The sequence below is a fragment of the Lissotriton vulgaris genome, chromosome 9 (genome assembly GCF_964263255.1).
Source record: "Lissotriton vulgaris chromosome 9, aLisVul1.2, whole genome shotgun sequence".
NCBI lineage: Eukaryota > Metazoa > Chordata > Amphibia > Caudata > Salamandridae > Lissotriton > Lissotriton vulgaris.
Window position 1 is genome coordinate 419,724,664 of NC_141697.1, and position 14,067 is coordinate 419,738,730.

Consider the following 14,067-nt stretch of genomic DNA (forward strand, 5'->3'; position numbering starts at 1 on the left):
AAAAAAAAAACACACTGGCGCAGCCCGCGCTGGCCACATCATAGTGCCTTTTTAGGTCTCGTCAGAGACCTATAATCACTGGCTCAGCTTCCCAGGAGACAAGAGATGGCCACGGGCATCTTCAAGAATGGGATCGGAGCGGGCCGCGCGCGCACATCTCCTGTCTCCTGGGAAGCTCCAACACACAGCCACACCTCCCCCTGCTTTCGCGCACACACACACATGCGCACACACACACATGCGCACACACACACATGCGCACACACACACATGCGCACACACATGCGCACACACACACATGCGCACACACACACACGCGCGCACAGGCGCGGGCACCCAGACGCGCGCGCACAGACAGACATCCCCCCGAACCCCCCTCCGCGCACTGAATGCCCCTGGTTCTGCATAAAGCGTATAAAGGTCTCACAGACTCGGAGCTCTGCGTGTCTTCGTCGGCGATCCTCAGCTTGATTGCATCCACGCTCACTGCGACGGCGTCTCGTGCGCTCCCACCGCGGTTTCGCTTGTTTTACTATAGCGATCGCGAAAGCTGCTTGTATTTTTTGGGATCCATTTCACGGCGAAACAACTTGGTGTGCGCTGAGCCGTGATCTCATAACTCAAGCTCAGCTTTATTTTTTGCTTTTTGCTTTTTGTCAACTGCCTGGCTGTCAGATTTGCTGCAGTCCCCCCTCCCTTTACGATTTGCCGTTACGTATGTCCTGTGCCTGCCTCTGTATTGCTCGAGTGTCAAAGGCCCTGGGATTGGAGCAGTCACTGCTTATAACTCCCACCCCCCCCAGCAGAAAGCCCTCTTCACCTTTTAGCACTCTTTTCTTTCTCGCTTAAGAAGGCCATATGACACATACACTTCCAGAGTACCCTGACCCTCAGGTGCCCTAATCCTTGCACAGTGACACACCACTAACACCTCTGTAATCAGCTGTGTTTCCTTGCATCACCAGAAGGTAGAACCCTAGCCGATATGTGAGAAGTTGGCCTGATATATGATGTTTCCAATTCTGGAACCACCTTGTATCAGTCCAAACAACCCTTATGGTGTCTGGTTGTAAGTCAACCTTATTAGACAAGCTATCTTAATGGTAGCATAGACTAAGCAGCCTTAAAGGCTTAACTCAAGAGGTCGTGTTAAGCGAGCTGTTTTACCAATCACAATCCTGTAATATCAAATGAAAGGACACCACACAAGTATATATTATAAAAATGTGTTTATTACTAATATAATCCCCAGTACTCTTTATGAGCAAAGGGGCACAGGCGTTAAATCAAAAGCACAGTATAACATACAAAGTTGCACAATTATGGATGAGGGTGGGTGGCCACTCAAACCATATATTAAAAAAGTGGTATAAGAGATACCAATCGAACAGTGGTAGGGCCTAGGGCCTAGGAAATCGCTGGGAGCAGTCGGGACAAGCAATGCCCACGGGATTCGGGTGCAGCGCTTAAAGCACACGCATGCACCAATGTTAAGTCAATGGTGCGTAAAAGTTACACAGATCGAGTTTTAGTTTACTTCCGCTGAACCTAGATGGACAAAACTTTAGACACAGACCCTAGAGGTGTGTACCAGTGTGGGAACACCGGCGTTGCAATGTTACCTCACCCACAGGAAGCGGGTGCATAGGGTCGAAGTGGCGTTGGGTTTCGTCACGCAGGTTCTTGGTGCTTGAAGCTGAAGATGCTGCAGGCGATGTGAAGGAGAAGTGTCCGGTGTGATCCAAGGGTGGATCAGAGTAGAAAAGTACCTGAAAGCAGAGGGGACAGAGTCTGGGTCACTCAGCAGTGACCAGGGTGGAACCAGGACGGAACCAGGCAATGTCGGGCGCAATCAGGTGGTTGTCGAGGAGCTTCTCTCCGCTGCCACGTGGGCTCTGGGGCATCTGCGACGTCCAGGAGCGGGTCACGAGCTGTCCCACGCAGGCTCTCACTGTCGGCGCTGTCGGCTTCAAGATCGGAGCAAACAACACTTGGCAAGAGCAATCCACGCAGGACTGGAAGATTGCTTCTCACTCGGACCAGGAGGGTCAGAGCGGGTGCTCCTTTTCAGAGGAGCTGGTGCAAGTCTGGAGCAACTAGAATCGCAAGTCGTATTTAGGTTTTCGCCGGCACAGGGGCCACAAGCCAGCTGGCAAGTGACCGGGCCAACGCGTCGAGCCAAAGAAAGCAGAAGGGCCCCACGCAGCACTCGTTGAGTGTAGAGGGGTGAGCTTTGGTGCAAGAGTGGCTCAGGGTTGGGGCTTCTAAGACCCCGGTGTACAGCTTCGAGGGTCACTCGTGGGCTGCACGGTCAGCGTCTCGTGGTCTTTTCAAGATGGCGTGCCCCACGCTTCCGGTCGCCTCCACGGGTCTCAGCTCTGCAGGGACTGTGGATCGAGCTGTAAGAAGGCAGGCAAGCTTAATCTCGTCTATCTCTGTCGCTCGAGTTCCGGCGGGAACTGCAACAAAGCAGACGTCTAGGTGCTGGATGGTGCCTGTTTGCACAGGGTGGTCACTCCTTGACCACAAGGGAGATTCTTCAGTCTTCTACGTTGAGTAGGATGTCGAAGGGTCCAGAGTTTCGTTTCAAATGTGCCATCAGGATAATCTGAGTGCGTTGGCACTGCTCCCATTCTTATACCAATCTAGGGGGCTGGATTACCTGCTAGGTCCTCTCCTATGGGTGGGACCCAGGAAGGGGGTGGATACACCCCTTTCCTTTTGATCCAGGCCGCGCTGGGACAGGGGCGGGTGTGCCCCAGAACCGGTTTGGCCGGATTATGCAAGGGGCAGCCTTGTGCTCCCCAGGCAGTGTCTGGTTTCTTTAAAACCTCCCTGCTACAATCCACTATCTCCTGTCTGGGGTGGTGTGACACCTCCCTGTGACAGGAAACACTTTGTCCAGGCCTCCTTGGCTGAGTTTCGGTCAGCTGCAGGAGGTCAGACTCGTGTCTGTGGCAGAAGCATCCATTTTGTGGATCTGAGGCTCTTCCTAAAATCAACCGCGTTTTAGCAAAGTAACATGTTGTCTCCCCCTAGAGGGGTGGAATGCTACCCCAGTCGCCAGGACTGGCGAGGGGGTAGTATTCCAAATCGTATGACACCTTACACGACATGTTTTGATAAAGCCAAACCAAAGTTACCATATAACCGCGAGGATTATAAGGCACTTAAGAGTATATGGTATGGCATTATCCCGGAACAGCTTAGGGAATTGGTCCCGACAGCTGCAGACAGGCTCAGCTCATGCTAGAGCACCATCTCACATAAAACCAAGCACTCTGCCTCCAGGATTGTTAAGGCCTGCCAGAGGAGTGACTGATAAGTATATATGTGTCCAGATAGGTTTAGATATAGGCATACTATATCTAAGCAAGGGGTGATTACACCGCCTTGCCCCAGCTGAGTGATCAGCCAGTTGTGTCAATTTTAGATAGCCAGCCAGGGGTGACAAAAGATATGCTGCAGCCCCTGGTAGGCCTTGGATGCACCTATGCCCTGGGCACCTATAGTGCTCTGTACAGGCGCTGATAAGGTGACCCAAGCCAATCTAGTTATGCACCTAGGGTACATGGAATCCATTTTACAGAGAGAGCAGATAGCCTGAGACCCTGATTAGCAGGGAACCAGGCCAACTAAGTCGAAAACCAGCTAAACACAAGGCAAAAAATCTGGGGTAACCATAGTCGGGTAGCCACCTTCCTACAATATATATATCTTAAAAGTACAGTTGCCCCTCTGCATACCCAGACAAAAAACAACCTGGCTGTTGTGCACCCCTACGAAAGAGCCTGTAGCTCATTTGCTTTTTCCACCAAGAGGAGAGGGCAGTGGTCCTTGTGTGGCCATCACCTTCACAAGAGAGCACCCTGGCCTTTATGCGCCCCCAACAGAGAGAACCTAACACCATATGACCTTTCGAAAGAACTCCTTGGCACTCATCCACTCCCACAAGGAACCATCATTTCCCTTTTGCCTCCCCAGAATATTCGGGAGGAGTTCTTGTGCATGCACCACAAAACAAGGTCCTGTGCATTATGCATCCATTATGCGAGTAAACATTGCCCGTGCACCTCCTCCCCCCCCCCCCCCCTCCTCCTTCCCGGAGCACACGGATGACTGCGCTCCCTCCCACCGGCCTCCGCAGTTGTCTGCTGTGAGAATAAGCGGCCCGGGCCTGCTGGCTCTGGCAGCCTTTGTATGGAGAGAAAGATGAAGAGACACTTACTTCTCTGCCAGTCGGGGCACAAGTTTTTTTCCATTCCCATAAATGGGCCTAGAGGCTTGTGAGCAGGCCCCGTACTGGTCCTGCCTGCGACAATCATGAAAGGCTATGTGGATGGGGTGTGGGGGTTCAGTGATGAACTGTGGCCCAGCCCCAAAATGTACTGCTACACAGTGAGGGTTTAGATTTCACCTCAGGGATTCACCCTCCTCTGTTTACCCTAAATAATCACCCTCCGGACACTAGCACACCATTTTACGCCCAAACCTCACCTTAGGGCCTTACTTCGTAAATCTGCCCGGGAACCTCACTCCGAGGGCCCCTCCCCCCTCAGGAGCAAGGCCCCCTATTCTCAGGGACATCAGGGAGTGGACTGAGAACAGAGGATATACTCATTAAAAAGACAGCTCCCTCTTAGTGACAGTCTGGCTGTCTTCCTTCAAAAATGGATTTTGTTCGCGGCGTGCCTTGAAGAGTATGCAGGTAAAATCCGCTGAGGGGAGGCGTGTGACCATGGGGATGAGCGGGGGAGAAAGGCAAGTTTGGATTGATGCGTGGCTTGCGCGTGTGCCCTCCTTTTGAGACGCGTGGGCTCCTCGGGATGGGAAGCAGTGTATTGAGCGAGGCGAGAGCAGCCTCGCCTGCGTTCCTCTAGTAGGCAATAATGTAGAGTGTATGCTGTCTGAAGCGGAGTGTATGCGTTGCATTGTGATGCTTAGTCGAGTGATCGCTGTGTGTGACCCAGGAAGTTAGTGCACGCAGCCAAACAATGGCAGTTTGTTTTGAGTTCGGCCAGCAGGAGGAGAAGCAATGGGTACCAGTAGGATACGAAGCTGTTCACCTGTCCCCAAAGCGCAGCGTGTGTGTGAGTGTTGTTATAACCCCCAGTTCAGGGAGAAGTCAGTGTGTGTACCTCTTCGCATAGTTTGAGTGTCCATCACTGGAAACAAAGGTTGGTGTGTGGGTTGGTGTGTGGGTTGGTGTGTGGGTTGGTGTGTGGGTTGGTGTGTGGGTTGGTGTGTGGGTTGGTGTGTGGGTGGGTGGGTGTGGGTTGGTGTGTGGGTGGGGGTTGGTGTGTGGGTGGGTGGGTTGGTGTGGGTGGGTGTGGGTGTGGGTGTGGGTTGGTGGGTGGGGGTTGGTGTGGGTTGGTGGGTGGGGGTTGGTGTGGGTTGGTGGGTGGGGGTTGGTGTGGGTTGGTGGGTGGGTGTGGGTTGGTGGGTGGGTGGGTGGGTGGGTTGGTGGGTGGGTGGGTGGGTGGGTGGGTGTGTGGGTGGGTTGGTGTGTGGGTTGGGGGGTGGGGTGGATGGGTGTGTGTGTGGGTTGGTGTGTGGGTTGGGGGGTGGGGTGGGGTGGATGGGTGTGTGTGTGGGTTGGTGTGTGTGGGGTGGATGGGTTGGTGTGTGTGTGGGTTGGTGTGTGTGTGTGGGTGTGTGTGTGGGGGGGGTGGATGGGTTGGTGTGGGTGTGTGTGTGGGGGGGGTGGATGGGTTGGTGTGGGTGTGTGTGTGGGGGGGGTGGATGGGTTGGTGTGTGTGTGTGTGTGTGTGTGTGTGGGGTGGATGGGTTGGTGTGTGTGTGTGTGTGTGTGTGTGTGGGGGGGGGTGGATGGGTTGGTGTGTGTGTGTGTGTGTGTGTGTGTGTGTGTGTGTGGGGTGGATGGGTTGGTGTGTGTGTGTGGGGTTGGGTGGGGGGGTGGGGGTGGGGTGGGTGGGTGGGTTTGTGTGTGTGGGGTTGGGTGGGGGGTGGGGTGGGCTTGGGTGGGTTTGTGTGGGGTGGGGTGGGTTGGGGTGGGGTGGGTTGGGTTGGGTTGGTGTGTGTGTGGGTGTGTGTGTGTGTGTGTGTGTGTGTGTGTGTGTGTGTGTGTGTGCGCGCGCGCGCCGCGTGACAAGGCTCTGCACTGAGGGTTGTAGAGTTCACATTTCCGTTGCTCCTCAGACCAGTATATAAAGGAAGAGAGTACCTACTCTTTTACTGTATAATTCGAGCTACATGTCTAAAACAATGACGGCAGAAACACTAATAGTCATTCTTGAATGGTTTTTCATTACAAGGAGTAGGTCGAAGCTAATGATTGCACCCTTCTCTTAAGTGCACAATCAGGGCTGAGTACACTGTATGAGTTCAAGAGTGTGAAGGAAAATAGGATGCACCTTTAATCAATGCATTTCATGAATAGGATTCAGGTACGTGCACCCACCAATAATCACACCATTCAGTTCAGAGTAGACCTGCATAATTGAACTCACCTAAGGTAAAATTGCAGGTCTTTCAATTTAAGGTTGGAGCATAGTGGCTTTCAAGTGTTAATTACAGTCTTTTACTAATCCAGTAATAGCCGATCGCTGTGCGCGCTCCTGTTAGTGGCGAGTGGTCAGTAGCAGAGGGTAATTATTAACCACCTTGGATTACCACTCTTAAAATGATAACCCTCGTTATGAATATTGGCGCTAAACTACAAACTGTCATATGTTTCCGCACCTGAAATTATTGGGTCTGAAAGCACCAGATCTTGTTTCACCAGGTTCGCATTCACACCCGGTAAAAACATACCTGGAGAGAGGCACGGGTTGAGGGCAGTGGTACAACCTGATCCCTGCATCCCCCCTTCAGCACCACCTGGGGGCAGAGAACGCTGCAAATACAGGTCACAGGCTCCCCCTTCAGCTCAGATGCTCTTCCTGTAACCACCCGCTGACCTTAATTGACCCCCCCCCCCCCCCCCCCCACTTGCATTTCAGCAGGTGGTAAATGTCAATAGATTTATCAAGCAGCTGCTGCCAGCGCCACAAATATGCCCCATAGCTGACATCTGTATCTGTAGTTTTTCAAGGGGAGCCCGGATTGTATTGTAATTGTATTCCTATACAGCTTACTACCGTTGGTGAGGTGTTGAAGCGCTCTTCGGAGAATATCACATTACTCCGAAATCCAAAAAAGATTAGTGGTGAATTAGTATAAGTAAATATGAATTCATTTGAGTGGTGGACATGTGAGTCTGTTAGTTGGATGGAAAAGGAAAATGGAGAGATAGAAGATAACTAACACTCCCTTTAATTATACTAACATCAACTGCACCGAAAAGTAACTCTTTATGCTTCCTTTATTGACTTAGAAACAGCTTTTGATAGCATAGACAAAGGGAGACTATGGCAAAAACTGCTAAAATGGGAAATCTCGTTGCCTTTGCTGACTGCTATCACTTCATTGTACATGAGAACATGGGTAAGGATGCTCTTAATCCAAGAAAGGGTGGTATCAGAGAAGCTCTTTACGGACCAGGGCTTTAAACAGAGCTTCATACTTGCTCCCCTGTTGTCTTATATTTACTTGGCAAATGTGATGGATGCTCTAAAAAAAAAAAAAAAAAAAGCATTTACTATACAGCAGGTCTCACATTATTTGAGTTTGAGCTATTGGCATTGAAAATGAAAATGCCTTTTATTCATTTACATCGGTGCGTAAATAAACACTTTGTACTTCTAGTCCATGCTTATAGGAAGCAAAGCTGGCAGTCTCTTTTACTGCCAGCCTTGCTCATCGAAAGCAAGGACTATACGTTCAAAGTGCGTGTTTATGCACCAATTGCAGGTTTTAAAAACAAATGAATAAAAGGCATTGCCATTTACAATGCCAAAAGCTCAAACTTTATTAATGCGAGACCTATTGCATTGCAAATGCTTGTTTGTTATGGTGGTTGGGACATGGACAACACAGACAACGGAAGGAGGCGGCACGGGGCAAGCAACAAGCCTGAGTGGGACGGGGCAAGCAACTACACAGAGGGTGGTAGGGGGCAAGCAACATGGACAGTGGGTGAGGACAAGCCACAATACAGAGGGGGACAAAAGCAGAAGGGTAAGAGAACATGAGTGGGGATGGGAGAGAAGCCCATGAGGGAGACTACCTGCAAACGTGTACACTCATTTGGTGTACCTACAAAAAATGGCAGCAATGGAAGGCCACACAGTGTGAAGCAAGCGCATGCTGACTAAAGAGAAGCAAAGTGAGTGACAATGAAGCCATCCATTTTGTTGTAAGCCAACAAAATGTCTTGCAAGTTATAACGCATGCATCCTCTCAAGCAAGACCTAAAAATTAGCTGACTATTCATAACCTCATTTCCCTCTTCATTCTTTCTGCAGTTTTGGACATCAGTAGTCTTTGTTAAATAGTCAGGCTTGCTTTCCCTTTCACGCACTTTTGATTGAATAACTTTGTATTTCACTAGGAGGATGCCTGTTGACTAGACTCTAGAACAAACTGTGATCTCACCTTGGGTACAATATTTCATGAGAACACCCCATCCTAACTTATTTTTCACTATGATCATTGTCCTGCTTTAATTATCCAGTTAAATTTTCAATCCTCAGTGTCTTTCTCATTTACCTGTATACGAGATATCAATCCCAATTGTTCTAGGTTCTGTTTATATTCTTATTCTCTGACCTTTTCAAATAGCAAATATTAGAGCTACAACGACTATTTGGTTCATCTCAAAATGAGCACCACTAGGACCTGTTTTAGTATCAGCAGGGTGTTGATGCCGAATTGCTGGGATTCCTACTTCAGAGTTGTCAACATCTTGTCTGCATAATTCAGAGGATGTGTCTTGCCAAATCCGTTGTAACTAATCCATTGAAATGGGCAATACTTAAAAGACTGGATAATATAAGAATTTTGTTTCTGAGCTTTAACTTTTATTTTTATTTTTGCAATTTCCTTCAAGAGTTCAGGTGCCCATTAGAAGCATATTTTTGTTAGCTGAACCAGATTACCAATGTTTTCTTTTATTGCTTAAGATAGTAACGATGTTTCTAATATCCTTCAGGATACTTCAAGATTGATCACAAGATCCCTTTAAATTTTCCCCTTAAACTTAATTTTGCTCAGATGCTCCACATTACCAGTTATTTAAGCAGTCAGCACTATGTCGCAATCAGTAAATAACACCTTTCAACATTTTTGGAACCTCTGCTAAATTTGTTGGTAATTACACTGCAAGTGCATTTGTTCACCTGTTCTTGTTCTACAGGCGTTTACAGTCTCCCGTCTTGAGGGCAAAGACCCCTCCCTCGCCATTGGCAATGCCTGCTTACCCGGCTCCATTGTCGTTCCCGCTGTTTTTCCGACGCCAGCTGCCGGTCCTTCCAAGGTCACCTGTGGGGGGACAAGAGGGAGATTTGCCTTTGCGGCATCTCGCGACTGCCGCAACTGCTGCATTAGTAACTTGGCCTCTTCGGCCGTATCTTCAGGTGCCATAGCACCCCCTGTTTTCCTGCCGAGCCATGCGGCCAACTGGGCGGCTAATTCTGGAGGCATGTCCTCCTCGTTGGCGGGCGTAACAACAACCGGAATCGGTTGACCCGTGTCCGGGATTGGTACCGGGGCCTCGACTGGAATGTCCGGGCTTGCCGGGGGTACCTCGGGAACCGGGACCTCCTCCCCTGCCGCCCTATTCCTGACCCGTTTCCAACTACCCGCGGGGATAACTCCAGGCAATGCCGGGCCTATTACCTTCTTTGGTTTACCCGTATTGTTCATCGCAGCCATCTGCTTCTTCATGCTCGCCATATCTCTTATCAGCATGCGAAGCATCTGGTCAGTCCCGGACTTCTTTCCTGCCTTTTTGCCAGGCATTGTTATCGAATATTCGATCCAAGTTGATCAACACGGTCCTGGATCCTTAGCCTTGAAGTCGCTGAAAGAGAAACACAAGAATTACAAGTTCTCAAAATTGCTCCTTGTTCCGTCGAGGGCTCACGTGCAACGAGTGGGTGCAGCTTCCAAGCACAGGAACAAGAGGATGCTTCTTCGGATTCCCGCTCTCTTTATTCCTCTTCGGGAGGGCGTGGACCCTCCGCTGGTACGCCTACTGGGCGTGGCCATCGGTGTAGGTGTCTAGGACAATCTCTCTTGGGCGGGAAAAAGGCGCGCCCCGGCTACGCCGCTTCGCGCATACCAGCCGTGACATGCCCCCCCGCCCAAAATGGATTCCCGGGAGGATCCGGGCCCCCGACCATACGTTCGGGGGGACCGAGTGGTCGCCCCTTTCCAATTTGCTAGCAGGATTTTGCCATTTTTTTTGTTTTTTACAAGGTGGCCAGATTATTTCTAGTTTTACTTAATATCAACTAGTGTATTAATTTTTGACATGATCCTAGTGAATATTAGCTTAGCATATATCGCTTAACCATCCTGGACAAGACTCTCAAGCGAAACACTCAGATTTCACTCTTGGAGCTTCAGATGATTGCTCAATCTAATTAGTGGGGATCCTACCTACAACATTTGATCTGCTGCTCAAAGGGCAATTCGTTGGTCATTTCTTCACCCGATACTTCATTTTGTGTTGCGGCTAATAAATTTAATCTTGTGAAGTTACTTTACTAGAAAATATTTTTACATGTATTCACATTTGCTAACTTTAGCAGACCTGCTCTTTAATTTATTTACAGTCTTTTATTTTATTTTTTATTTATCTTCGGTTTGCCTCCTATCATACCCCTTTATGCTATTATCTTCTAGCAATGTTATAGCTGTGTAAGGAAGATGCTTCCTATAGATGAATGTAAATTGAAAATCTATTTTGACATTTACCATTTTCTTTTCTTTGACAGAAATTGCCAAGTCATGTCAGGAAAGAGAGAATCTTGGTATGCTGGTCTGGTCACCTAACCCTAATTTGTCTGAAGCAAAACGTAAGTTGTATTTTGTTCAAACTCTTAATGATGTGTAATTGATGTTTTAATGCAAGTTTGCCACATGTTTTCCCTCTAGGGAAAGCTTTTTGCCCAAACCTTTATTGAACACTTACATTTTGGGCTACTAGATATTTTGATGGAATTTAATGAGTTCCGACATCTTTGTATTTAGTAGAGTAGAGTTGCAGAGGCCAGCTGTGTAAATATTGTTACATACTTTGTTGACCGTAGGTATTGAGTATTGGGCCTGGAAAAAAACGCACTGCCCTCTACCAAGATAATATAGTATTGTTCGAGTATCTATTGATGAGAGATTAAACAAGATTTCACCAAAACGGCCTTTTCTCAATTGTTGGAGATTTGGAATTGAAAATTACTTTACTGGATAGGGAGGTATGCTCAGTGATTGCTCTCTGTGCACTTTCTTTTTACATGAACCAGACCGAATTGAGACCTTAGATCTTCACATTGAAGTACAAAAACTGTGCCTTCGTCTAGTAGTCCAAAGATTTGCATTTGGATAGGTTTTCTCACCTAGACTGGAAAATGTGCATGCTGGACGTTTGTACGGGTTGCATTTTTTTTTTGCTCACTAGTTCTCTGCAGACCGTTAAAACCGGTTTTATTTTTAAAGAGTTAATCGGACATTTCTTACTTAGCCTTCTCTGTGACTGCAGCTGGTGACATGTTAGAATTCACAGCTCTCACAGCACCCGCTTTTACCCTTTTTGGGGTGGGGATTTAGAATTTTCTCTTTCCTCTATTTCTGTTGTATCGTAGGCCTGCCCCAAAGCTAAGTTTCAATGGCCTCTGTAAAATTGTTGTCCAGTTCAGTTGAAATGGTCTCTCCTGTTGTGAGTTGAGACCTGTTTTATTCCTCAGTGGATGAAACTTAGAAAATCGGACTCTTGTCTAAGGACTTGCTATCTGGAACCAGTCTACTTGACCGTCACTGTTAAGGTTTTTAGGTCTCGTGACCTACAATGCGCGCAAGCGCATTGAGGGAGCGAGAATTCAAGTAGCCAAAATCATCGTCAAGCCAAAGGCTTCGTTCCTGCGGTTTTCTTGAAGTTCACGTGAGCAAACAAGCACGCGCATTCACGGCCAGCCCAGCACATCAAAGGGCTTCTCCTCCCCTAATTATTCATGGCCAGCCACAGGCCGGCCGTACTTTCAGTTTCCCGGAGGGCTTCTCCTCCCCTAATTATTCATGGCCGGCCGTCTGTCTTACTTAACACCCCCCTTCTCTCTCTTGCTCCCACCTACTCTTTCTTTCTGCAGTCTCAGCCTCTCTCGCTTCTTTCTCTATCCGTCTCCTACACGTCGCCCTTGCACAGTCCCTCGGCTTCTTTCACCCCCTCCTTCTCTCTCCCTCTTTTTCTCTTCTTTCTGTCTTCCTCACTCTTTCTGCCTTCTTTTTCTAGCTCCATCATTCTTCGACCTCTAGTTTCGCCTGCCCCTTTCCCATATTCCATCTTTCGTCCGTCCATTCCATCTCCCCTCCGATTTTGGTTTGAAAATAATTACATGTTTATCCGTTCTCATTTAATGCTAACTTAAGGACACATGAAATGACAAGTCTCAACAATGACGACGTGAACGGACTTTTATTTTCGCAGAAACAGAAGTAAGAAACGCCTGGAAAATGCTAAGCTCTAACCAGTGTCTCAGAATGCATCTGCCACCTCCCAAACGCATTGTAGGCAAACGCCGAAAGATTCCCTGCTGTATTTTTTTCACCGTGGATACCACCAGGTACTCCTGGAAAGAGCGACACAAAACCGATTTTGGTTTGAAAATGTACATGTTTACTTTTGTGGCCTTGTTTAGTGACAGGCGGTTTCTTTGCGCCTCACGCCGCTTGTATGGCATTTTAGAGCGCCTTCCGTAAATGGGCAAAGGGACACACGAAGGGTTAAAAAATAGGCAGTCAAGTAGTCATCAGTTTAGCACATGCCACTCTTTCAGGCGCTCTATATTGCATCTTCACTTGCCAGTTATTGTCGTGTTTTCTATCTTTCTCCCTTAAGCTTCTCAGATGTTAGAAACATTTCCTTATTAACGTCGTCATCTCTACGTACTATCTCATGCCTACTGACTGTGTACCTCCCGCTATCTATGCGGAATTTGTATTGCACAATTTGTGTCTGACCCCTGTTCTTTTTTTTTTTTTTTTTTTTATTTGTTTTATTTTTTCACTCGGACACTCGGGTGTTTGTTATGGCAAAGCACGGATGTCCCCCTGAAACGTTTTGGCTTTTGCGCGTCATTAATTCATCGCTGTCTTTGGACGGATTATTTCCCCTTCTCTCGATGGCTGCAGCGCTTTCTGCGTGTGTGTTTACCGTACGCTCCCTCCGCATGATTGGCTCTCTCGGAAAAGTCCACCATACACAGGCATCTATGGGCCAAGAGGCAGTGCTAGTGCTTAGAAGCATACTATAGCGGGTGGCACCGAATGAAAGCACGAGGCTCAAAGTGCCTGGCTACTAATTCAAACAGGCAGAATCAGCAAGCCCACTCTTCCCCTTTGATTACAGTGTGGACTTCCAATATTATCAATCGTTTAAAAAAAAAAGGCGGTGTGTGGAGGGGCACTTCATAAACTGTCACCCAAGCAGCGCAGCAGCCAAAAATGCTGCTCTGTTGGTGACATGGAGGGAGACAAAGTGACCATTTCTACAGAAATATGGCTCTCCCCTCTCCCTAGCGCCTGCAGAATTTTGCTGCCCTGCACCAGCACACACCTTCGCACCAAAGTGCAGGGGTGTGTGAGAGTCTAGCAAATCTTTAGTACTGGAAGGGTTACCTTCCAGTGTAAAGTACTATGCGTAAAGACAACTTCTAAAACGTGTCTAAAAGTGCAAAATACTATGCCTAGACAACTTCTGAAACTTTTCCAACAGTGCAAAATACTATGCCTAGACAACTTCTAAATTTTTTCCAACTTTGCACATGCAAAGACAGACAAGAAAGGAGAAATGAAAACATTTCCAAGTTAAACGCTTGTATTTCCAAAGGTGTTATATTTGTACACAAATCCTTGTCTCACATGTTTTGGTAGATCGTGTTTTGCCTAAAAAAAAGGGTGGGTGAGTGCATAGGAGGGGGCAGACGCAGCCACGTTTGTTCTGTTAACAAA

At 48.1% G+C, this 14,067-nt stretch overlaps 1 protein-coding gene across 1 annotated transcript in view; it reads left to right on the plus strand.

The window, feature by feature from the left end:
- The window catches only part of RCOR1 (REST corepressor 1), a 745,358-nt gene that overhangs the window by 67,107 nt on the left and 664,184 nt on the right, over window positions 1-14,067 (plus strand). Inside the window, exon 3 of the mRNA XM_086937837.1 lies at window positions 10,842-10,922. Within this exon, the coding sequence (XP_086793963.1) occupies window positions 10,842-10,922 (81 nt within the window). The remainder of the gene's footprint in view (window positions 1-10,841; window positions 10,923-14,067) is intronic.